The following is a 24,810-nucleotide window of genomic DNA, read 5'->3' on the forward strand; positions in this document are numbered from 1 at the left end:
AAAAAGGATGAAATCAGTGAGCTCCCCCTTACTGTCTTCTCCTTTGCATGCACACTTACCTATTTCCCTTTGAAGCAATAAAGGAACAAGGTCCCATTATTTACAAACAGCGCAATCTCAACAGCATAAGCAACTTTTGCTTCTTAACGTGCCCTGGCAGCCAGGAGGGCCAACGATATCCTGGGATGTGTCAAGCACGGCATCGCTGGTCTGTCGAGGGAAGTGATTGTCCCGCTCTACTCTGCATTGGTGTGGCCTTACCTCAAGTACTGTCTGCAGTTCTTGGCACCACAGTACAAAAAGGATGTGAAACTGTTGGAGAGCCTCCAGAGGAGGACCGCGAAGATGGTGAAGGGCCTAGAGGGGAAGATGTATAAGGAGCAGCTGAGGTCACTTGCTCTGTTCAGCATGGAAAAGAGGAGGCTGAGGGGAGACCTCATCACAGTCTACAACTTCCTCATGAGGGGGAATGGAGGGGCAGGGGCTGCTGCATAATCCAGATCTCTGGCTGAAGTCACCAGCTTGTCCTGAAGCCCAGCTGCATGTCAAGGTCAGCCCTGTTTGACTGTGGCTTGGGAGGACTAGTGGGGAGCCATCGTCCTCTTGAACCTCAAATGCTTCTGGAATGTTCCCTTTCCACCATTTTTCATATACTTAGTGCCATGAAGATTTTGTTATGAAGCTTACAGGGTTAAACATTTTGGTCTGCTGTTTTATGGTGCAGTATATTTTGTCACTGTACGTACCCATATCTGATGTTTCCTGGATATATAGGCCTTCTTTCCTCAATCTTCCATAACTTTTTGTTGGACAAGGGAGTAATAATTTTTATTAGTTCTCTGTAGGCACTGGCATTGATTCTGGTCACAAGACAATGTAAATTGGGAGAAATGGAATTGACGTCAGGAGAATTATCCACAGTCAATTTTGTACTTGTGCAATGTCTTTTTATATGATTAAAATATTTATTCTTTACAGAAAGTTTTAAAATTGTTCAAATGTAGCCCTTGGACTCCACTCAAAGGTGAATTTTTTGGAAAGTTTGAGTGAAAACATTTCATCCATGTGTAAGTATGAGGAAAGTGGAAAACTATTTTTCCCTTTCATAAAGACTTTTTGCTGCTTTCTTTTGAACAGCTCTGCAGTAAGTGTGGCTAAGGCCCATATGCCAAAATTTGGCATTGAAATAGCCATAGCTGTGAAGTGTCTTAGTTTTGGCTTTTGATTTGACTGAGTTACGGGCTTTAGAAAATCATGTACTCAGCATGAAAATGAGGGTTTTGTTTCTTCCTGCAAAGGTTGTGAAGGGTGCAGTCAAGAAGATTGGCTGTGAACAAGCACCTGAGTGGCTGCACAGCACAAAGGCAGAGAAAGATAGTGCTTTGGAGCAGGAGGAACGTGCTGGACCTAAGAGAGGAGCAGAAGGACTCGTAAAGCGTTTACAGCCAAAAGTAAAGTTTTGGTGCGCTTTGTGATGTGTGTTACTGAGATTTGAGTGTTCCTGCTCCTACATGTCATTTCCAAAGAACCAGATAGGTTTCTGCACACTAAGTAGGGGGCAGGTTTGAGATCAGACTCAGAGATGTTGCAGCACTACTTACGCTCCTCTTGAATCAAAAGGTTCAGGATATGTGAAATATAATATGCCAGTGTTTCTCCATATGGTGTTGTAAGTGGTGTTTACTGGTGATGTGACGGTTTTGCAAGCACCATTGCTTTGCGTCTTAACAAGTGGAACTCTATGCACTCCTGCGTGGAACAGATATGCTACCAAGATCTAAGATTATACAAAAACATCCCATACCCTATTGGGCAGCATAGTTTGTGAAACAGTGCATGCTTATCTAATTGCAATCACGTGAAATGAGAGGTCAATGGAAGGCCGCATGTGCTTCCTTAACTACATAATTTTTTGACTTAGCATTGGTAATGAGGCAGCCTTATGAAACATTAATGTAGTTTTATATGGGAGCTGTGCTGTATTTCCTCTGGCATTTTACAATGAAGCTGGTTAATATTTCCAATTACTTGAAGGCCTCCATTCTAGTGTCAATGAAGACTGAGCACGATGAACTTGTATATCTGGTTCTTTACTGAGCTGCTACTACATTGTCACATCTTTTAACACTGTGCAGGGCGAGCATGGAACATTGTTTTTCCCTTTTTGCAGAGGAGTACGGATCACAAAGGTTGCAGCCAGTGAAAGATCAGGCATTTGGTGTGTAATATAACGTTTCTTTGATTAGTCAGTGGTTTGAAATTCAAATTTAATTTTTGATCCCAATAATTTTTCTTCCTGGTTGACACATAGTAACAGTGCATCTCATTCATTTAAATAATATAAGTATGCAAGTTAATTTATTTTCAAATGAGGAAGACAGAGGACCTGACTTACCTCTATTACCCTTTACATCAGCACACAGTATGCGCGAAGTACTACTGCTGTACTGATGGAAATGACTGCATGAGATGTGTGCCAGAGAGCTGCTTTGTGATGTAAAGGACCTTTAGTGTAGGTAGGATTGTAGCACGTGGGATGTTACGTGGATCCAAAGGATTCCCTGGCAAACTGTAATTGACAGGAAAGCAGGAACTCAGGTGTGCCCAGTGTAAAGGAATATTACCAGGTGATTTTCATATGGTAGCTGTAGTGAAGAGCTCTCTGCAGCCAAGCTACAGGTCAGAGACCACAGTCATTAAAACACAATATGAGACTGGTTTGTGTTCACATTTCTGTAGTCTCTGCATTGTGTAGCTTTTGTGGATCACCTGCATGTGAATTTTCTTACCTTTTAAAATAGCTTCAATCTTAAGAACTGTAGTCTGCAGCACCTGGTAGTTATCAAATTGAGGGTATGTGCCATAAACAGAAAGCATGGACTAAATGTGGTTATAAAGAAACCAGACCAATAATAATTAATGAAATAGCATTAATAGTATTAATAGAAGCAGTATTTCCTTTTGTAGGCATGCACTTCTAATGCACAATTCATCACAGGGGTGTCTCTTTGTACATGCTTTATTCTCTAGACTGCAATACTTTCTATAGGATGAGCACAAAGATTGTCTTGTGAAATCCTCTCCTCCGATTAACAGTTGCACATGTTTAGGTAGTGCCCTTGAAGTGGTAGCCATTGCTGCCTTTTTTTTTTTTTTTTAAGGTAATATCCGAACAGTGTTTAAGGGAAATTTCTGGCATATCCAACATGCAAACAGTTATGGCTCTGGCACAACTAAGCACCGGGGAGTGCAAACTGCTTGAGCTGGCAGTGCCACTAACAGGAACACAGTGAAACTTATGGTTTTGTAATGCAAGGGGTGTTTGCCCTTTTTTGGAGAAATACTAAGGAAACAGCTATGTGTTTTAACTTCCCCTCTCCCACTGATGATAATTTTCCAGTGACACTAATTTGCATGCAGGGCTCTGGTACCTGGCTTCTTTCCTTTTAGGCTACACGATGCATAGCTTTTCACGCAAAAGCTGCCTGGTGCGATTCTTACAGCACCTGATTACTTTGTCCTTTTCCTTTGCTCTCCTGAATGTTTTCCTTTTTTGGGTATCTCTGACTTGTGTTTCCTCTTCTCCTTCTGCTAGGCCCCTAGTAAAAGCAGTAAGACTAGCTGTTCTTTATTTCCAGCTGGTTTATAGGTCTTTTGTTTTGTCTTCTCATGAAAGCGCCTGCGTGCCAGCTGTAGGAACAGCTGAAAACAAGGAAAAATCATCACTGTGTGACTAACTTATTTCTCTGTGGACAGTCAGCAAGTTCTGGACTGTAAGTGGTCAATGATCTGCAGTTTGAGAGTTTTCCAAGCCCCAAAATATTTCCTTATATAACATTTCCCTGTGAGAAGCGTAAGGTTGCGTTTACAAGTGGATTTGTATTTCTTGTTGCAACGGGGAAGGAATATACGCTCAGATCTTTGAGAGGAACAACTCTGATTCAGTAGAAAGGGCAGACACAGGGCTTGATTATGACAGGAATGTAGCTATTGCATGCAAACATGATTTGGAAAGAACCAAATATTTAACACAATGTTGGCCATGAGTGTTTTTCATGAGTGTAGATCAGTTTCATGATTAAAGCCTGCTGAAAGAACAAAGCAGCAGTTCTAGTAACCTAAACTGCAGGCTGTTCTTCAACTTCTTCATGCGTCCTTCTGTCCTTGAAACCTTTACAGAACATCTTTTAGATTAATCAGATCCTGCTTTGTCTTCATGTTTTCCTGTGCATTCTGATCCCATCTCCTGGTCTAAAATAAGCTGTTGAACACTGCATAATGGCCTTAGAATGCAACTAATGAAAGTCAAGTACAATGTACACCTTTCTAGCAACGAATAATCAGTGTTTGGATGTAAGGTACATTTTTAGGAGTCTAGACTGAGCATACTCATTACTCTCTACAAAACCAAAATAAATACATATATATGCATACACAGACATGCATGTTTTGGTAAAAGCTAATGACAAAAGCTTCGTAGAGTATGGAGTCAAAATGGGCCCTTCCAAATTTATAGTCTGCCAGCACAGTATGCTTCATTTACTTTGAAAGACTACCAGTCTGAGAGAACTTTCTTATACTTCACATAAAAACATAGTTGGATCTGTGAGAGCTGATGATATAAATACAGACAAGATCTGTAAGAAGATGAAGTATATATACATATAATTAAAACATTGTATATAATATGTAGAATATATATTAACTTGACCTCCTTGTTTAGCTGGAAGGTAAGTAAATGCTGTGGCATAAGAAAGGTACACCACATTGGAAAACATTGTTCCATACCCTGGCAGTTGCTTTAAAGAAGATGCCACCCAAACCTACAAATATCCTTTTACTGAATGAGACAGTTATTAATAAAATGCAGACTTCCAAGAAACTAGAAAACTGCAAATATTACACTTGGCAGATGATTTGTATAACCAGTTTTTCACTGAAAATCTGCTGAAAAATTGATTTATGGGCTTTCTGCAGTGAAATGTTTGATGTAATTCTTGTGGGGAGAAAACTCAGTCCCATGGTGGATTGAACCTACAGCTCTTTTTGAGTTCAGGCTCTAGGCTCCAGTCCATCAAAGAATCTTAAAACTTTAGTTCCTTTGATGCAAACGTTTCAGGTTATGCTAAGGTAAAGCCAGCACTGACATGCTTTTCCGAGCTGATACATGCAATAGGGACTAAAGTAAGATGAAATGAATTTGTCAGGCTAAGTTGTGCTCTGTGATGTCCTGGTCCTTTGCTTGCAGTTTTACACTCTGAAATAAAGTAGTTAATGCAGTTTCCAGAAGCTTCATCATGCAGACTGACTTAGGGGGATAAGTAAACAAATAAAAAAAACTAGATTCCAATTTCAATCAAGCAAATACTGACAGCAGTTTCCACAAAAGACACACAATTTTAATACTATTGTTTTTTTTTCTTTGCCTCTTCCTCAAAGAGCAGTAACTCTTAATGTAGACAATGATTTTTTTTTTTTCCTCTAAGTCAATTCCGATATTTCTCTCCCTGATCAGCTGTCTGAGGACACGACAGAACCAAATATCCCACTGTATATGTATTATCTTAAAGGCTCACTCTGAAATTTGTTGAGCTGGGAAACAGCTGCTTCTAAGATGTTTCTACTTTTATGCCTGAGTTCACTGTCCGTGACAGCAAAGGGTGGATGATGCTGGAAAGACCCAGATAACAACACTCTGCCTTCTTTATGCATTTATTAGAAAGGTGTATCTGTGCTTAATGTTACAGAGTCTGGGTTGCTAAAACTTACTTGTTGCTAAAAATTATTTAGAAAATAGTCAACTCTAAGCATGACTAATGACAATCTAGTTAATAAAAAGGGTAGCTTTTTAGCTACTTGCTAGACTAGGTGAGTTAATCTGGTGCTCCATGCTAAAAGAGCCTCTGTCACTTGACAGTGACCAAGAGGATTTGGAAACATCATCCGTGAGAAGGCTTATGCCCTACCTCAAATTAAAAGTGCTGAGCTTGTCTCTCCATAAGACGGTGTTCCATAAGGACCCAGTCTGAGATTTTTAGTTCAGCAAAAGCTAAATTGGGTCAAATATGTGAGCTTATTCCAAGTGTATGAACTTGCTGCCATTTTCTTGCTTTTAGAGAAATAGTTAGAAATAGTAGCTGTTTTTTTTGTTTGTTTGTTTCTTTGTTTTTTATTGCCATCCAAAGTTATGGTTTTGCACTAGTGCACTTACTGTGGCACCTGAACATCATACCGTGAAAGAACTTTCATTTCAGTACTGGGTAATTATTTGGCTTTGCTGTTATATTCCTTGTAGCTGGATATCCACTTTCATATGCTAACATATGCTTGTCCTATTCAGCTGCAATTTGTTCTGAAATGGCTTGCATGCCTGCTGGGCTAGCTACATGAATTCAATGCAGACTCCCTTTTTTGCACCTAAAAATTATTATGTGGAAAACCATTTGCAAAGTCTAAAGCATTCTAAAGGCTGTGTGCAGTTTTACAAAAGCCAAGGGACTTTGGAAAATCTAGACTTCAATTTGTGTGCTACAGTGAATTTTAGATTACTAAGTTTGTATCTGCCTCAGCACATTCTGGATCACTTTAGTATTAGGCAAATAAACTAAATGCACAGCCTGTAGAATAATCAGATCCTTTCACCCGTAACAACGCAGCTCAAGCTTAGTTTCATAGCTTAAAATACTGTTTCTCACTTTCATATGCTTCCTCATGTTAGCAGCTGTAAGTGTCTCTGAACCAGCATAGTTCCTGAGATAACTGGTAGTAACACTTGTGTGTAAATGTTAATCTGCTGCTTGTTGTAGCTAATGTTGAGGAAATCTGAACTCTCTGGTTCAATTCTTACCTCTTTCACTGACTTGTACAATTTGTAAGTCTAAAAAAACAAAAAAAAAAAACAAAACAAACAAACAAACACCACCACCAACAACAACAAAACAAAGATGCCAGCTCAAGAGGCATTTTAAATTAGTGTTCTTAAGGTGTTCTGAGATCCTTCTGTTACCATGCTGATGTCTACAGCTATTGCTTGTACAGGGAAGACAGTCATGGTATATGCAGGCTGGTTTGTGAACAAGGGATGCCCTATTAGAAAAATAAGGATGTTTTGGTTTTAACCTTTATCAAGATGGGAAATAAATAGACAGTAGTCTGTAATTACAGAATCAAGATCAAAAGTTTTTCTTGTTGAGTAGCTGCCAGGTACGTCAGAGGGAGGCTGAATTGAAAGAACTGTTTTAGGTGGCTGTCTCTTCCTTGCACTAGTAGGTGATAGAAGCACCAAGGCCTGGGTCTCACGGGGCAGCACCCCAGTCAGTGCCTTTGTGCATATTCCTGCTGGTGTCCAGCGGACCTGGAGAATGTCCAGCCAGCAGCCTCTCAGAGGGCCATGGCTTGCTGTGATGGCAGGCCTCATGGCTGAGCAACGAGGAGAGGCTGCTACTGTGTGTTATTACTTTGCAGGAGTAGGAAAAGGTTTTTGTTTGTTTTTGGTTTGTTTTTATTTTTTTTTAAGGTGAGACAGGTGGAAAGAGTCAGGATTTGCTTCCTGATGTACAGGTCCAATGGGTAGGAATTCTTTCCCCCTTCTCATTTCCCATCACCCTCAACCTCATCTCCCCAGACAGGAGCTCAGCCCTACTCCCCTACATCGCTGACCACGATGCCCTCATCTGCTCCGTGTTCCTCACGACCCCGCAGTTTATTGCGCTCGTTACATCCCTCCTGCATGGCCCCCGGCCTCCCTGTCGCGGGGAGCGGCTGCAGGCTGGAGGGCTGCGGAGGGCAACACTCGAGCAGCTCCAACATCCCCCCGGGGGACTGAGGCATGGGCAGGGCCCGACCTCAGCCCTCGTGGTCCCCCGGTTGCCGCCCCGTGCCCCCCGCCCGCAGTCCCCTGTATCCTCCCCCCGCCCCGGGCCGTTCCTGTCAGGCGGCGACGGGCGGGCAGCGGCCGCCCCGCTCGCTTCGGACGCGGCTCCCAGCCCGGGAACGCGAAGCGGCCTCAACTTTCGGGCCGGGGCTGCCCGCCATAAACAGGAAGCCCCTCGGCGGGGCCGGGGCTGGGCTGAGGCGGGGCCTGGCGCTGCCACCTCCCTGCCTCCCTCCCTCCCGCGCCGCGGAGCCGAGGGGCCGCACGGCTCGGCCCGGCCCGCGGCGGCGGCGGCCGCTGACAGGGCGGAGCGGGGTTGGCGCCCGGCGGCAGCGGCAGCAGCAGCAGCAGCAGCAGCAGCAGCATGCCCCGTCGAGGCGCCCGGCGAGAAACTGAGAATGAGATTTCTGTGGAGAGCTAAAATGGTAACCGGGAGTCCTTCACCCCCCGCGGGGCGCCGCTGTCAGTCGGGGGAGCGGGGCCGGGAGGGAGCGGCCGCTGCGGGGCCCCTTTGTACGGCTGGTAGCCCGGGAGGCGAGCCGTCACCCCAGCGCATGGTAAACTTTGGAAGACGTTGGGCTTTTTTTTTTTTTTAATATTTATTTATTTATTTATTGCGAGTTTTAAAGCCTCGACTCCGTAAAGTTTTTGTAGCTTGAAATAATAGGTTTTGGGAAAGGAAACCGCGGGTGCTTTGGATCTCTCCTGTCAGAAGGAATAAAGGGTTGCTGTATTTTAGGTGCTTGTTAGCTTCAAAGTTTAAAGGCTGTCTGCGTAAGTAATTCAACAGTTTTAAAAAGCGCAATTTCTGCCGTAAATGAGAGGCCAAAGAGATTAATTGCTTTAGAAAAGAGGGGGTGGGAGGGAGAGGGAAGAGCGACTGCTAATCAAAACCAAACTATTTCCTTAGAAAAGACTTTGTACAACTATTTAAAATATGTGCTAGTCTAGGAAAAATAGCTAAATGGAAAGTCAGGGTATCTTGATACCACAGGAAAGGACAGCCTGCCAAGAATATCTCCAGCGTTCCCTCAGTCTAAAAGTATCCTGTGCTGCTTCGATTGTTGTACGTACTTTGTGCAGCCTGTCTGCTGCTCTGAGCTCTGTGTGAAGCAACGGAGCACCTGGTATAGATCGTGGTTAGCAGAAGAGGAGAAAACCTTCCTTTCTCTCTCTCACTCCATTTTTTCTTTTTCTTTTTCTGGCAGAGCTCAATTCAGGACTGGGGTGAAGAAGTAGAAGAGGGAGCTGTTTACCATGTCACCCTGAAAAGAGTGCAGATTCAGCAGGCTGCCAACAAAGGAGCAAGATGGCTAGGGGTAAGTAATGCTGGCGCAGTGGCATTTTGGCGTCGTGGACTTTGGAGCCTGCTCCAGGGAGCTGAATTCCACATGAATTGCTATGATTTTAAGTTTTTGCACTGACTGTTCTCAGCATGTAAAATGAAAAACAACACTGATGAAGTTGTCCATCGGGGTTATCTGAAGGAGCTCTCTCGTGTTGGCTTTTCCTTTTTTACTAACGTGTATAAAAACGATTTGACCAGTTGTGACCATGAATCAGATGATACTTAATGCAGAAATAAGGATTTTAGCTTATGGCTTGGTCTTAACAGTTCTTTCATAGTGGGCTGTGGCTTATTTCTGCTGCTAGAAATCCGGTGTGAATGCCCTGAACAGTCATGGTGTTTTAAATAATGAGAGTCTCTCAAAAATTAGCAGAAACTTCTTCAAAATTTAAGTGAATGTGTGTTTTGGTCTTATTTCAGTGTTGCGTCTTCAGGCAGATGAGATGTTTGTATTTCCTTTTACTGGTCAGCATTTCTGCAAGAAGTACAGATATGTGCTGGTTTTCAAAGGTATATTTTAAAGCACAAAGGTTTTGTGGAGAGTGAAATAAACTTACATGCAATTAACATGGCATGCTGCTGAGTGCCTTCCCCTTGTCAGGCCAAGTTCCTGGCCTCACTTCATTGGAATCAGTGCGGCTGTGGCAGTTTGAGCCAGATCATCAAGAGGTGGCTGTAACTTTGGTGCTATTTTATGTTAATAGATTTTCATCAGGGTCAAAGGCAGTAATGTAAAAGCTTGGTTTGTGCTAGCATCCAGGTTGGTATTGTAAAGACTTTTAAAACTACCCAGAGATTTATATCAAATAGTTTGCTCATGAAGTTCCATGACATAAAGTGATACGGAGATGCTGAAACCATGGTCAAGAAAGATAAGCAGATTTTGTCCCGCATACAGATAGAGCTTAGAATTTCCCTTTTCCATATTTGCAAGAAGTACACAGAGTTCTAATCAGAACAGATAATTTCAAATCTGCTTCCTTTGAGTGGCAGATTCCCCATCTCTGCCTTCTGTTTTTACCAGGAGGTGGGGGAAAATATTAGAAAGTATTTTTGAAGTCCTGTAAATTTTCCAGCAAGTGGTTTTGAAAGAATCGGAGATCATTGTGAGTAAACTTGTGTCTCATAAGCATACTTTAGAAAAGTAGTATTTTTTCCTGTTTCAGAGATGGTGTTCCTTCTGTGTGGCAGGAGGTTGTGAAGTCTTGGTCATAGTCACAAAGTGAGAGTGTGTATGTGTTCCTCAGACCAACACAGCTGATGATACTTATCTTACTAAGAGGACAAGGGACTGCAAGGTCACGGAGATGACTTTTGACTTCCTGTGTGTAGTGCTAGGTTCTTCAGGTCAGAATTGAGCCCCCTTTGTGGGGAATGGGCAGTGTGCCAGAAGTCTGCACCTGTTCTGGGCATAAATGGGTGACTTCAGCTTCTAAGCTGGCGTCTTTCATGAGCAATAATCTCATGCTCATTATTTAAAAATATTTTTAAACATATGGGCTTTTTGTTTCTCCTAAGCTCTTCAGAACATAAAATATTTTAAGCTATTTTTGTGATCTTGTTTTATTAATGGCTTTACTGTGATCCTGAGGTCAATAAATAGCCTATAACCCAGAACGTTATTTATGAATAGGCTTTCCTGCCTCCAGCAGTTTTCCCTTGAAAAGCATAATTGTCTCGTTTATAATTGTCATCAGGTGATTTTTTTATTTATTTTTTTAATCTGGAGTTTACAGGGTTTTATGATGTTAATTTTTTTCAATGGTTTGGAATTCATAGCACTTAATTAAAAAGCTGTTGGATGTATCAATGCTGGTCCTTTTTGATGTTGCTGTAAGTCAAGCTAAGGTTGAAGATTCAAGGTCAGCTGAAGAATATGGGAATAGTGTATTTGCAGATCGTCAAGTATGGAGCCTTAATGGTAGTGAATATAGTAACTCTGTTACTGATTATGTGTATGCATGGATTAACTTTAAAAAACAGTGACTTAGTGTCAGTTTGTATCCTGCAAAGGCCTACTTACTTTGACCTTCTTGAGTCGCTGAGGTTCTGGTGGTTTACCGTAGCAGGTCAAGTGCCCTGTGACTTGAAAAGCTGAAGTTCTTCAGAAATGTCAGTGTTGCATGCAGATATTAAATATTGTGTGGTATCAGAGCAGGGGTTTGATCCAGTGATTCCAGAGTGGATTGATCGTAGTGGTGCTGCATTTGTAAAGTGCTTGGGAGAGTTTTCAGCTGAAAAGCGTTAGATGGTAAATTACCTTACATGTCTGAAAATTTCATACAACAAGTGTTAAAGGGAATATAAAAGGCTTAATTTTTTCCAAGCGTGTTGGTGCTTATTTCCAATCTTTAATTGCATAAAGTCTTGAAATCTTCCATAAATACATTCTTGTAGAGGTTCCGGTAAGTGAGTGACCCTAAATTTCTTATGTTTCAAGAAGTCTAATAAATTTCTAAAATTTTCCATCCTAACAAACCATCCAGGGTTCTTGAAAGACAGGCCATATTTCGAGGGAACAGTCCGCTTAAAAGCCAAGCGTAAGGTTACAGTTTAAGTGCTGTGAACACTTGCCTATTTAAAGGCAAAAATGTCTATTCAAACTTCTATAATTAATAAAAAGAGGAAATGAACAGCTTGCGATTTACACAGTCATCAGCAGTTCCATAACTTTTGAAACTGTGAAGCTTTTGTATAAACACCAAATTTCTTAGCTTTAAATTTAATATTAGACATCAAAGGATGCCAATAACTACTATTTGTCACTAAATACCGAGTCACTAAACAGTTAGTGAAGGTTAGGATTTTAGGCACTACAGTATTAAAAGAGATTGGAAGCCCTAGTAATAGCTCAGGGCTGTGATAGATGCTGCCCAAAAGTACTAACCTGACCCAAAAGAACTTACTTAGTAAGTATCAAATGAGGCTTGTCTGTACACATATGTTATGTCATCTGATGGTTGGTATCCAAGGCAGAGCTATGAATTTCCCAGCAGTCTGATGATGTTTTTCAAGTTATTTGTAAACATCAAGGCAACACAGAGCCATAAGAAAATTTCCAAAGCCAAATGTGGAGATGTTTAAAGAGAATCCCTCCCAAGCATGAAAAGTTCAACAAGAGAAAGGACAAGGACATTTTTTTGAAAATGAAGTGGGTGTAGGTGTCTCCAGAATAGACCTGTGGTAGGAGGCAGGGTCTTCAGCAAGATGGCGTGGAGACTGGGAGCAGTGCATGAAGGCTGTGCAATCAGATTGATTTTTTTTAAATTTTTTTTGTGTGTGTGTGTGTGTGCAAGAGAAGGAAGTAGAAGAGGAAAGGGAAGAGAAGGGGAAGTAGAGAGTTACATAGGTGGACAGCATGGTCAGGGCAGGATGCGAATGCTTTCTGCAGCAGCCTTTTGAGTTGGTGTTTAGCATTGTTTTGAATGGGATTACATCAGACTAGAGAATAAGGCGTATCAGTAACTGGATTAGAAGGTTTGAGAGTGCAGTAAAGAATCTTAATGATATGGCTAGAAAGAGAAGGTTGTATTTTAAAACCATGACACAGAAAGAACCCAAAGCATGAGATCCGGCTGATGTCTGAGGTTGTAAAGACAGCTCACAGGGAGGCTAGCACTGTGCATGTCAAACAGAATGGTGCTCTTGTCCGTGAAGAAAAGGCAAGAAAGCAGAAAAGACAGGTGAAAAGTTTCAAATTGTGTAGGGCTTTTTGATCTTGAACTGGCAGCGATGTGCCTGTGAAACAAGTCTCAGAGACCAGCTGAGTCATACTGTAGCCAGTAGCAGATAAGAGGAGTAGAGCAGTGGCTCTACTGATCAGAGCCCTGGCTCTGTAGCGGTCTAAAAGTAGATCGGCTGCTGAACACCTGAATTTCTGTTGCCAAGTGCAGTATGCTGAGTATGAATGGTGTTGGAAGAGGTGAACTCCAGTCAACGAGTTCCTGTAAATCACAAACAGAAATGTAAACAGGGAGTTGAAAAGAAAGGAAAAAGCAGCAGGGAAAGAAGTAAGTGAAGAGTGTGAGGGAATTTTTAAGAGGTGAGAGTCTGTAAGAGATTTGGACTGGAAGAGGAGGGGGAGGGAATACAGGAGGCAAAAGGTATGAGAGAGAGAGAGGTACAAGGGAGTAGGATGGGATCTGTCAGAAAAGTGACAGGATCAGAGGAGGAGCAGAGGCAAGAAACTTCCATGCTTTTCACACAGCAGACATGGGAGTTGTTCAAGTGGTCCTTTGCAAAGAGGAACAAGGGCTGGAGAATTTGAGGGCCCAGGACTGCAGGCACTGCAGATGAGATTGAAATATTGAAGTTGCTTGACTATGGATTGGACAAAATTGAAGAAAAGGGAGAGGAAAAAAGGCTTTTCTAGTGAAGATAATAGGCCTGGTGGTTTTGTTTGTGCCAGAGGCCAGGGGATGCACACACTGAAGATGCACGAGGGCTAAACGAGAGCAGAATGGACCTACAGTGATGGAAAGAGAAAGGAATGAATGATGTAGGACAGTAAGGCAGGAAGAAAATGAATGACTATGTAAATAACAAAGACAGGGTGATTTAAGGCTACCTCAGTGGATGAACATTCTTGGCACCTGACAAGAATTGAAACAAAGCAGTACATATTATTACTACCTGATTCCTTCATGAAATATGAGTGATCCAGTAAGAGATGATGCTGTGTCAAAGGGCTTACCTTGCATCAGTTTTCAGGTAATTCTTAGATTCAATAGGAAGGTAAGTAGAGGAGGTAGGTCTATGAGATGCTTGGTTTTGCAGTGGCATGCTTAGAAAGTAGGGGAAGTATTCAGAGAAATCAGGTAGGAAGTTCAGGGAACTGAATGTGTGAGCTTGGAAGTTTGACAGGCAAAATTGCAAATGCTATGCTGACTTCGAGTTTCAATGGCAGGGGGAAGCCTTTCAGAGAAATATGTAAAAATAATCATCCAAAAGTTTTTTTTTGTTTTTTTTTTTTTTTTTTTTTTTTTTTTTTAATTAAGGAATTAGGTTTGGACAAACAGAGAAAAACTCATAAGCTGAGAAAGTGTTATCTAAGGGTTAAAATCAGAGTTGCCAAAGTCAAGCCTTGCAAGGCAAATGAAAACAAACAGGCATATAAAACCAGCAGCAATAACAAAAGTTATCTTCACAGAGAGAATGAGATGGGAATTACAATTAATCTACATATAACTCAAAAAACTAAATGTGTTTTTTGTTTGTTTGTTTGTTTTGTTTTTGCATATTTTCTGCAAGTATGCCAAAGGTGAACCCAAAGGTTGATGGTAATGATGGCACACGAGCCTTTCACATGTCTTTAAGTTTTCTTTTTGCCTAAGAGCTTGATATGCCTGCACTGGGCAGCTTCTGGTTTCCAGCCCAGAACTAGAAAGGAACTGACACACAAAATAATAGCTGAGCAGTAAGGAGTTTGAATTCATTTGTCAAGTCATAAATAACATTGTATGACTGGAGAATAGGAAATGTGGTAGCTGTATTTGGGGTGGGATGGGGGAGATGTGATGGGTAGGCAGAAGATATTTGTCTCACAAAATGATCTTCTGGATTCAGAAAAGGTTCTGGGTTTAATCTGTTTTTTGTTTGAAAATCTAGTATTGAAATGGCTCAAAAAAAAAGTCTCAGGAGAGACTAAGGAATTATAAGGTCAGTAAAGGAGCTGTTGAAGAGGAGGTGTTGCAGCTCAAGCTGAAAGAGGAACTGTTGGTCTGGAGACAGGTGCCTACGGGAGTTCTGCGAGTCAGTCCTGTGACCGAGCTGGTGTGTGTTCATTAAGGTCAGTGACATGAAAGCAGAAGCATGCTGATGAAATCTGGTGGTCTGGCAGAGGAAGAAAACACCTGGAGGATGGAAATATCCTACAAGGCTGACATTTGGGATTAGTGCAACAGAAGTGGGTTGAGATTAAGCAGCACAGAATGCAAAGGCATATTTGTGAAAGAATTCAAAGAACTTCTGTTATAGGCTGATTCTTTTCTCGTTTTTTATCCCTTCCAACTTGGGGTGTTTTAATCAAAGGACATAAGACCCGCCAGCATAACGTAAAACAGAAAAGGCAAATGAGATGCTTAAATGTTTTAGATTATTGCCAGTAGAGATGGGAAATGTAAGACCCTTTGTATGGTGTTATGGGTCACTGTATAATTCAGGTTGTTTTCAAGAAAAGTTGATTTAAACTGGGAGACAGTAGAGAACTTTTGAGATCATCAAGAAAATGATAAATGTGTCTGATTATTATCTGAGCAGTACAGCATTGTTAGATTAACAAAGTGAAGACAGTGATTAATACCTATAAAAATCATGAAATAAGCACAAGGGAGGGAAAAGAACCATTCACACCAGGTATAAATTTACACTGGCATAGACCTTGCTAGAAATTAGAAGAAAGTTTCAATTCATCATAGCAATGAGATAGTGGAGTGGCACTCCAGGAAGAGTGAAGGAAGTAAAGAACCCAGCAGCATCAACATTGGATTTGGATTAGTTGATGAAAAGGATTATAAGGTAATTTCCTTTGGTAGCAGAAGAACACGACATCCTCCAATTGTATGTTTCCAAGGGGAAATGTAAGAACAAGAAGGTGTGCAGCTAAGGGGAAGATTAGGGTAGATCATTGCTATGGAAATTTTGGGGGCAAAAGTGTGGGAGTTCATGAAAAGGGAAGAAAGGAGATCCAGGTTATGTGTAGAAGATGAAGGCTAGAGGAGAGTCCAGAGAAGAGAGACTGCAGAGGAGAAAAACTGGTACATCTGCCTTGTGGTAGAAGTCCCCGTTGTCTTATTCAGACTGGTGAAGAAAAGCCAGGGTTGTAAAGCCTTTCTTAATTCACGGCAGGCAGTGGTGCTAGGCTGTCCTGGTGCTGGAGAGACTGAGATGAGAAGAGGAGGTTTTACATTTACAAAACACCAACACAATTTTACTTTTGAGGTTGTTCTGGAAGCAGTGTGAGAGGAGTACTGGTGGGGAAGGCAGGAGGGGACAGCAGTGGAATGGATGGAGGGTGCCTTGTTGGTGCAGATGTCTGAATGTACTTTGGCAAGCAGAATATGGAGAAGCAGAGGCAGAAAAGTATCAGAGGGATGATAGAAAATGTTGGAAAATACTGGTGTGGAACTGCAGGAGTGGGATTGGTGGCATAAGAAGGATAGAGTGGATGCACTGCTGCAGAAAATGAGCGGTGAAAGGCGTGGGTGCGGCATGGGCAGATGGACAAGATTACAAAATGAAAACAACCAGTTTTTGAAGTCCTGGGAGCTCACTTTTGTAGACCTCCCTGTCAGGCAGCTGGAGTGCTTTATCTCACCCTTCCAGAGGTTAGGGAGGGGTGGGCGAACTGTGTCCAGCACTCAAGGAATCTGAGGGGAGCAGAGAGGAATGAGTTTGGGACAGGAGGGGCTCCCCAATGCTTGCAAGTGTTTTTCCTGCCGGAGTGTGTTACCGGGAAAGGAGAGAGGAGGAGACCTGCACTCTGCCTCTGGAGTTTTTACTGGGGCAGGTCACAGGAAATGCAGCCAGGAACTGGAGTTCCCCTGAGCCTCCTGTGCTGGAGGAGCCATACAGAGCCTGTATCTCCACATCTTAAATGGCTGCCAAGCTTTGTGAGCCAGTCCTCAAGTCTTAAGTTACTTGCTGTGCTAATGGATGCTGCAGACTGCTCTTCTTTTGTGTCTTAAATATCCGGATAAAGGTGAAATAATAAGCTCCCTCGTACCAGTGCCACCTGATTTAGGTAGCCCTTCATTATATTTCTAGAGCAGACTTTAGACATGCATTTATTTATTTATTTATTTATTTATTTTTCTGCTTATTTTTTTTGGCCACAGCTGGAGTTCTGGCTCTGGGGCTTATTCAGTCAGAGATTGATTCAAAAGATTACGTCTCAAGGTGTCTTTAATGCTATAGCATTGGGTGTACAGCTGAACATGTTCTTCAAAAACTACAAATGAACTTCTGTGAAAGGATGCTTTAAATGCTTTCACAATTCTGAGACGGGGAGAGGTGAGAAGTACCGATTCTGTCACTAAGTATTTTAATGTTTTCTTTGCACTGACAGTATTGGATAATAACCTTTTCTGAGAACTGCATGTTGTTTCAAAACTGACTTTTGCATAATTGTCTCATGTAGCACAATGCATATGACCACATGTTTGGCTTCTAAACACCTCTGCAGTCACATACATTCGCAGGAAGCTGCTTTTGGAGAGTTCAGTCAAAAAGTTAGTTCAAGAACTTCTAACTAATATGTTTCCCAGTTAGGACCTAGGGCATATTTTTCAAGTCAAAGAGAAGGCTATGTCAGAACTTCTAGCTTGGATTTCTTTTCTTTCCAACACTGACCTCCTAAATACAGGTTGCGATTTAAATGGTGCCTTGAACCATCAACGTTTTAGGAACATGCAAAACCTAACATTTTCTCTAAGCCTGCTCCTGCCCTCCTGTATGCCCTTCTGAGCCAGCTCAGTGATTTCTTTTTATCTTTTTTTTTTCCCCTCTTTTTATTCTTTTTATCTGGACCCTTAGGTCCCAGATGTTCTTGTCATGTGTAGTTTCCTGCGCAGCCAGTAGGCAAGGACTTACCGATCTTTGTCCTTGCTGCAGCTTGGTGTTTTGTCTCTTGATTTATAGCATATGTTGGTCCCTTTTGGCTAAATCGGACTCTTTGGAACCAGGTTCCTGCAGCCTGTCCTGACTACCCAGACCAAGGCCAAGGTTCACTTCTGGCCACGTGCTTGGTGGAGGTAGAAGAGCAGTTCCCAAGGAGCTGACAGGCACCCTGCAGAAACCAGATTGCTCTATTGTCCCACTCCAAATGCTGTATTCTGAGGAACTATCTTGGAGATGGTGAATGAAGAAAAATGGGCACTACTCATGGTGATTTTGTGGTGTAAGATACCTGCCAACTGCTGGAGACCCACAGGGAAGATGTATAGGAGACTTCAGAATCAAGTGATTTTACCTGTAGACAGCTACATAGTTTTCAAAAGAAAACCCTGGAATCTTCTTCAGCTTGCTTTTTGGTTCTGAGTAGGCTCTTTCCTCCTGCCCTTTCCTTCAGTTGTGGGCATAATCGTACCATAGCATCATGGCCCTTATTAATGACTGCTTACAGATTTTTCATTCTTTAATTCCTGGTTTGGGCACACTTCTGTGCTGTAGGGATATTCCAGGTAGAATTCTTAGATGCAGTCATCAGCTGGGTAATAGGTGCTGTCTTTGGAACAGACAATTGAAAATGAAACTTGAGCTGTTTATGAGTTTTAAAATTGAAGTCTGAAAAATTACCATCTTTTACTTTCCCAGTCCCAAATACAAGATGCATGAATTAGAAGGGTAACTAGCTTTACAGCATGATGTCATGCTCTCAGTTGAGTTTAAAACCTCACATTCCAAACTGTCAAAGGGTGACAGGCTTTCAGTGCTTTAATCTTGCATGTTATTAACACTGAGTGAGGCTACGGGACACTTGCTTGGCCACAGAGAACTAGGGAGAGACACACAAGAAGCCTCTCTTCCTACAGGGCTGTGCAGAGTGCATCTCCTGCTAATGATTGTTCTATTAAGTGGAATAATGAGAGGTAAGGGAGGTCTCAGAAGAGCAGATGTTGCTGTAGACTGCACTGTTCTGGCTCTTTTGCACTGATTGTATGTGACTGCATTTCGGAAATCTTTCAGCCAGTCTGCTTATGTATGAAAATTTGCTTTTGGCATGTTTCAGTTTACTGTGACATGTAGAATGTAACAATGCCCTATACTATTATTTCCCTTCACTGGGAATTCCTTTGATGGCCAGGATCCATGTCTTTTTAAACTGTGCTTCTTGGATGGTAAAGATTCTCCCTTAAATATAGGATCTTAACTGTCCTGCTGTTGATTTCGTTGAATTTTACTTTCCTTGCATTTCCAAGAAGAAATAAGTGAAAGGAATAACAAAAAATCAGCTTGCTCTGAAAAGAAACTGGCATTTTCTTTCTGAATGTTGGAAGATCTAGGTCACTTGTTGAGTTAAAGAAGTGTTGGCAACGAATGTGGCTATGTGTCATCGGAAAGCCTGGGAGAAATAGCATATGAGCTGGACTGAGATGCTGTAAAGAGAATAGCCCTGGAGAAACCATTAGTTTTACAGTTTGCGTTTTGATGTTTTCGTTTAAGAAACAGGCTGAAGCATTGCAAGCATGTTAGTCACGCTTGGATTTAAATTTAGCCTTGGTAAAGCTAATTAAAAATATGTTAAATGACAGTGTGTATATGCATGCTTTGAACTTGCATCTTTTACTACTGCTGTAGGAATCTGTTTTCTGAATATATTGCTTCCTGTAGCCAGTGTTGTAAGGGGGTGCAGCTGTGTACAGAAATGATCACAAAGCAATCAGCTCATGGCCTAGCTCCTAAAAGAAAAATGGGCTCACCTGGGGGAAAATGGGTAACTGAATGCTGATGCAGTGGGATTTGTATTCTTGCTGGGCTTTGTGCAACTGGTGTATGCTATCTTGCAGACCAGAGGCAAAATAAGTGTGATGTCTTAGTGTTGTTTATTACCCCAACAAGATAGTATCAGAGCTTGTAAAACATCTTTATGCATAAATTTTGGTGTTGTGGTTTGTTTACACCAGAAAAACAGAATATACCATTCAGTGCAAGACGTACATCCTTTGTGAGCTGCTCAGCCAGCAGTAAAGCTGCTCTTGCCCAGTGGATGTTGGCCAGGCTGACAGGCTGTTCTTTGTATGATGGAACGGTACTTCCATATGTGCCACTTACAAGTTTTTCTGTACACTTATCATGGATGCATCTAGACCTCATCCGTAAAGGATCCAGCGGTTGAACGGCAGTTATCTCCAGGGAGCTGTCAGTATTCTCACCTGTGTTCTACCAGAACTTCTGCCTTGATTCTCACCAAAATTCATTTTCTTTCACGCTCAAGTGGCCATATGAGCTCTTGAGATGTGACCTGTAGTTTTCCATAAGTGCTGCACCAACAGGTAGCACTACATTTAGGGCTGAAATATAAAGTCTGTTATCTTTTTTCCAGGTTTTTACACCTGGAATAAGAATTTTCTTGAAGTGTGAGTGGATTTTTTTTTATGGAAATCATTCTGTTTTGGACCAAAATGAATTCATGCTAGTACCTGAACACAGCTGCTTTGAAGTTCAGTACCATGTCACTGATAATTCACCAGAAGGAAAGTAAAAACGTATCCTCATGAAATGATAATGCCACATTCTTACAGCATCTTTCACCCAAATGACTTTCAAAGTGCAGCCACAGATTTTCACCAGACAGGCAATGTGAAGTATGTTGCAGTGTAACACAGTACAGAACTATGTGTCTGGGTGGGGCATACAACTCAGCAGCAGTGCTGTTGTTTGGATGTGGTATGGTTCTCCTTTATTTTGGGAGGTGGGGAAGAGAGGAGAAAAGAAGCATTACTGGGATGATCTGACTTAAAACTTTTTAAAGTGTTTTTTTTTTTTTTTTTTTTTTTTTTTGTAAGGTTGAAGAGTTTGAAGCATTAACTGTCAAAGTTGCATGGCAATATTTATTTAGTGGCTTCATAGCTTTATCAGTTGGATATCTTCTCCACATGTGGCATATATGCAGCAAGGAGCAGCTGGCTAACGATGCACAGCAGCACACTGAAACAATTCATGCCCAGAAGGGAATTAATTAGAACCACTTGGGGAGAAGACCTGGCCCTTTGAGAGTCCAGAGATCTGTGGAAGCATTCGCCCACCACCAGCTGTGAAAGCAACCTCAGATCTTTGGCTGTAGCAGGCAAGGAGGGAATGGAGTGGAGCTTAGAAATTACTGCTGGAGAGATTACAGTAGTATCTCTGCTGTCCTTTATTCTTGTTCCCTTATCTCTAAGCTGTGGGAAATAGAAAAGGGATCCACAGATGGGACACGACTGGAGGCATTTGGAGACACTGGGAAGGTGAGGGCTGTTAAATTTGGGTCTTGGTGCAACTCAGGCTGACATGCAGGTTTAACAGTAAGTGTGTTTGTTAAATGTTTACAGGCTTGGGACTTGATACTGGAAATGAATAGGAGGATATAGCAAAGACATTTCAAATAGTGAGTGGAGTAGGAACACTTTGTCTCCAAGGAGTTGAAAATGAGGGGGAAAAAGAAACTTCCTTTTAATTGTATGTAATTAACCTGAAGGACACTGCTGGTAGTAACCGAGTCCAGTGGCCTGGAAAGGCCCTTCAGAAAGGATTTGACATTTATGTAAACAATGAGAACAAATGCATGAAATTTAAAATAGAAGACAAGTAACTTGTTGCGATTTAGGTTTAAAACAAACACTTCCAGCAGTCGAGCAGAGTGTTTCCTTTTGGATTGGTTGTTCTTTATGCTGTGGGTGTTATTTCTTTACCTTTCTCTGTAGCATTGGTCGTTGTCAGAAGGAATATACTCTAGTTTAGTTTAAAATGACAATTATTATGTGTTGCTGTTTATAAAGTTCTGCTTTCAATTTGTTTGCAGCAAATATTTAACGAGGCAGAATAAAATTGAACACAGGCACTCATAAAAAGAATCATGAGAACTTTAATGTCCAGAAGAGAAGATGTCAGGGCCATATTGCAACATAATCTGTGCCTGTTTTCCAGCACTCCTACAGTTTCGTTCTGGTCAACAAGAACTTTGGGTGCTCAGATTCTGCCTTTTTTTGTGTGCATAAAACAAATGTCCACATCCTCAGTGTTTTAAACTCTGTGAAGGTAGGAATCATGTGGGTTGCCCTTTGCTTTACCCCATTCAACTTCATAATAGCTGCCTTAAAAATAAGGTATTAAGCTATTAAAAATAAGGCAGCCAGAACAGAGCATAGTACTCTACATGTGGTCTCATCAGACCTTTTATGCAGTGGAAGAATAATGTCCCTCGACTTAGTTCATTATCCTTTATTTATACTTTGCAGAATTGTTTGCTTTTTGTTGCTGCTTCCAAGTGTTGTGCTGAAAGATTTAATGTTCTGCCTACTCCAGCCCTTCAGATCTTTTCTCTGATCTGGGTGTCACAGTGTGACCTTTGAGGGTAGTACTTTCAACAGACTTTTTTTGCTGGGTTCTTACATTTCTCTCTGTTTAGTTGCACAAGCCATCTGTTGCCCATCGGAGTGTAGCTGCCCTTAGACAGCTCTGGCAACCAAAACGAAATCTGGCAGCCTCCACCTTAGGTGTGAAGCTTTCTGCCCCTTTGTATGGTAGCAGTTTCCAGCCTTTTCCTCTGTCACACTACTGGGTTGCAGCCTGATGGAGTTTTGACTTGTTCCTGTTTGCCACCAGCTTATGTCCAAATACCAGCTTGCGTCTGGATTTTTGCAACCACCTTTGTGTAGCTGAGCCCTGCATTAGTGCAGAAATTGTTATGTTCTTCAAACACCAGTGAAATTCGTGGTGTTCCCGGAGCTGCTGTTGCTTCACTTGGCTCCCATTACTTAAGAGTAACAAGAAATCGTTACAGAATGAACTTACTGCTGCCTATTATATTGAGCACATTAATGATTAGTAAGTTATCTGCACCATACATGATTAAGGACAAGTGTGATAGTGGATTTAAAAAGATACCACGGGTCCAGAGTCCGTAGCCCTGCATGGTCCTCCTGATGTGCGCTCTGGAGCCACATTTCAAGGAAAAGCGCCCTGCCGTGCTGCTTTTCCCTTGAAATTTGGAGAGCTGTACGTGTACTCTGCTGCCTACAGATCGGAGGCCTGACTCCTTGGACCTTCCTGTGCAGACAAGGGGCGGTGGCTGAGCCCCCTGTGCTTCTCCTCCTCCCTGAAGCCTTCCCACAGGACCCCAGCAGTGCAGCACGTGGAGGGGTGGGCAGCTTGTTGCTGTCTGCAGAAGCTTTCCGTGCTGCACGGGTCCCCAGCTTGTGCCCATGGGCTGCAGCTGGCAGCGCTGCCACGGGCAGCAATAATGCTAATAAGGTGTAGGCACTTAAACTGCTTTGTCTGAGTGATCCTGTTATTATATTCTGTTCTTTCATTTGTTTTCCTCTTATGTTCTTCCCCCCTTTTTTGTTCTGAAAGCAATTTAAAGGATTATTTTCCTTTCCCCTCCCACCCCTTCAGCTGCTTTTTATAGTTGCCTTGTTCCTTGCAGAGGTTCGAGCTTTATCCCAGTCAATAGCTGTTTCCTTCTTTCTTGGGGAGTCCACAGGGTCTTTGTGCAGGTAGAACAACATAATTTTTATTATAAAGTGGCATTTTCTATTCAAAGGCCTTGGAATGGTTAAACAATAGGAAGGGCTGAATGTGTTGTGACATGGTCAAATTGTCATAGCTTCAAACTGGAGACCTGTTGTATATGTTATGTATTAGCTTAGGCTCATAGTGTATCCTTTGTGGATACACTATGTTGTTCCTGACCTCAGTAGCTTCTTCTGACGCTGAAGAAGTCAGTGGGTTAAACTTCCAAGTATCTATATATCCAAAAGTAGAAATAGACCATCCCATATTAAAGAGTGGTGGAAGGGGTTATTTACCCCTAGACACAGGGGAAAACAGTTTATGCCCCACATCTTGGCTTGTGTGCGTTGAATCACACTGAGTTACTGTTTTGACTCAAATCTTTAAGTGCAGAATGTCCTTCAGCTGTTTACAGTACTCATGTGGATTGAATTCACTAGATGAGGTTGGTAACATTTCAAAGTTTCAGTGGTGTTGGATGCAAGTAGCAAGGCACTGCACCCTTCGGGATTAACCGTAGTCTTCAGTGCAAAAGAGATTACTTAACCAAATGCTCCTGAGGTGTGCTTGGAAGCCAGCTCATACATTACAAGCAAACAGAACAAGAAAATGGTTAGGAAGATATATCTACACATCCTTATTTTTTTTGGTTTGGTTGGTTTGCAGTGCACTTTGTATTTTTTAGAGTTGAGTCCCTTTAGGGCAGGAATGGTGACTTACATTTTGACATGGCAGCCGCTGTGGTGCTGCTGGAAATGTTTCATAAGTAACATCAATGTATTTCATTTGGAGGTCAGCTCTAACACTTCTGCATTCCTCCTGTTGAGTGCCACAGATTGATTCTGGCTGCGCGATCAGCCTGCTGGCTGCTCCCTGTAGCAGATGAAACATACTTGAACTCTTGCACACTTACTTGAACCACGAAGCTTGCATTCTTCTTCATGGAAAAATAGTCTTGTTCAGAAAACTTGAGGTGGTCGTAGAGTTAGAATAGGACAGAGAAGAAGAGAGAGGTGCTATTAACTCCTGATGCGTAATTGAACAACACACACAAAAGACAGACAATAACGTGGGGGACTTCTGTTTTATCTTACAGCCTGCTGTTTTTTGCTTGCTCTTTCTCCTTTACTTGTAAGCTATGCTTATTTGGTTCTGACTCAATACTTCCACATAATCTTGTGCGTGTGTTGGTTTGTGTCCGTTGCAGCAGCATTCTACAAACAAAGTACAAGCGGCTGCAGCAGGTTCCGCGCCAGCTCACGCAACCAGTGCTGCCTCCTGCTATGTCAGAAGAGGTGGGTTAAGAGGCAGATGTTGTAGCTACAAGAATGCAGTCATTTATGCATAATATGCTTCTTTACCGTAAGCTTATGCTGTT

The 24,810-nt window shown here is 42.0% G+C and overlaps 1 protein-coding gene across 1 annotated transcript in view; it reads left to right on the forward strand.

Moving 5' to 3' along the window:
- The first annotated feature begins 8,191 nt into the window (after positions 1-8,191).
- The window catches only part of RGL1 (ral guanine nucleotide dissociation stimulator like 1), a 76,140-nt gene continuing 59,521 nt past the window's right edge, over positions 8,192-24,810 (forward strand). Inside the window, exons 1-2 of the mRNA XM_032192032.1 lie at positions 8,192-8,298; positions 9,082-9,192. Of these exons, the coding sequence (XP_032047923.1) occupies positions 8,272-8,298; positions 9,082-9,192 (138 nt within the window). The 5' untranslated portion in view covers positions 8,192-8,271. The remainder of the gene's footprint in view (positions 8,299-9,081; positions 9,193-24,810) is intronic.

This window comes from Aythya fuligula, chromosome 8, assembly GCF_009819795.1.
Source record: "Aythya fuligula isolate bAytFul2 chromosome 8, bAytFul2.pri, whole genome shotgun sequence".
In the NCBI taxonomy this organism is placed as follows: domain Eukaryota; kingdom Metazoa; phylum Chordata; class Aves; order Anseriformes; family Anatidae; genus Aythya; species Aythya fuligula.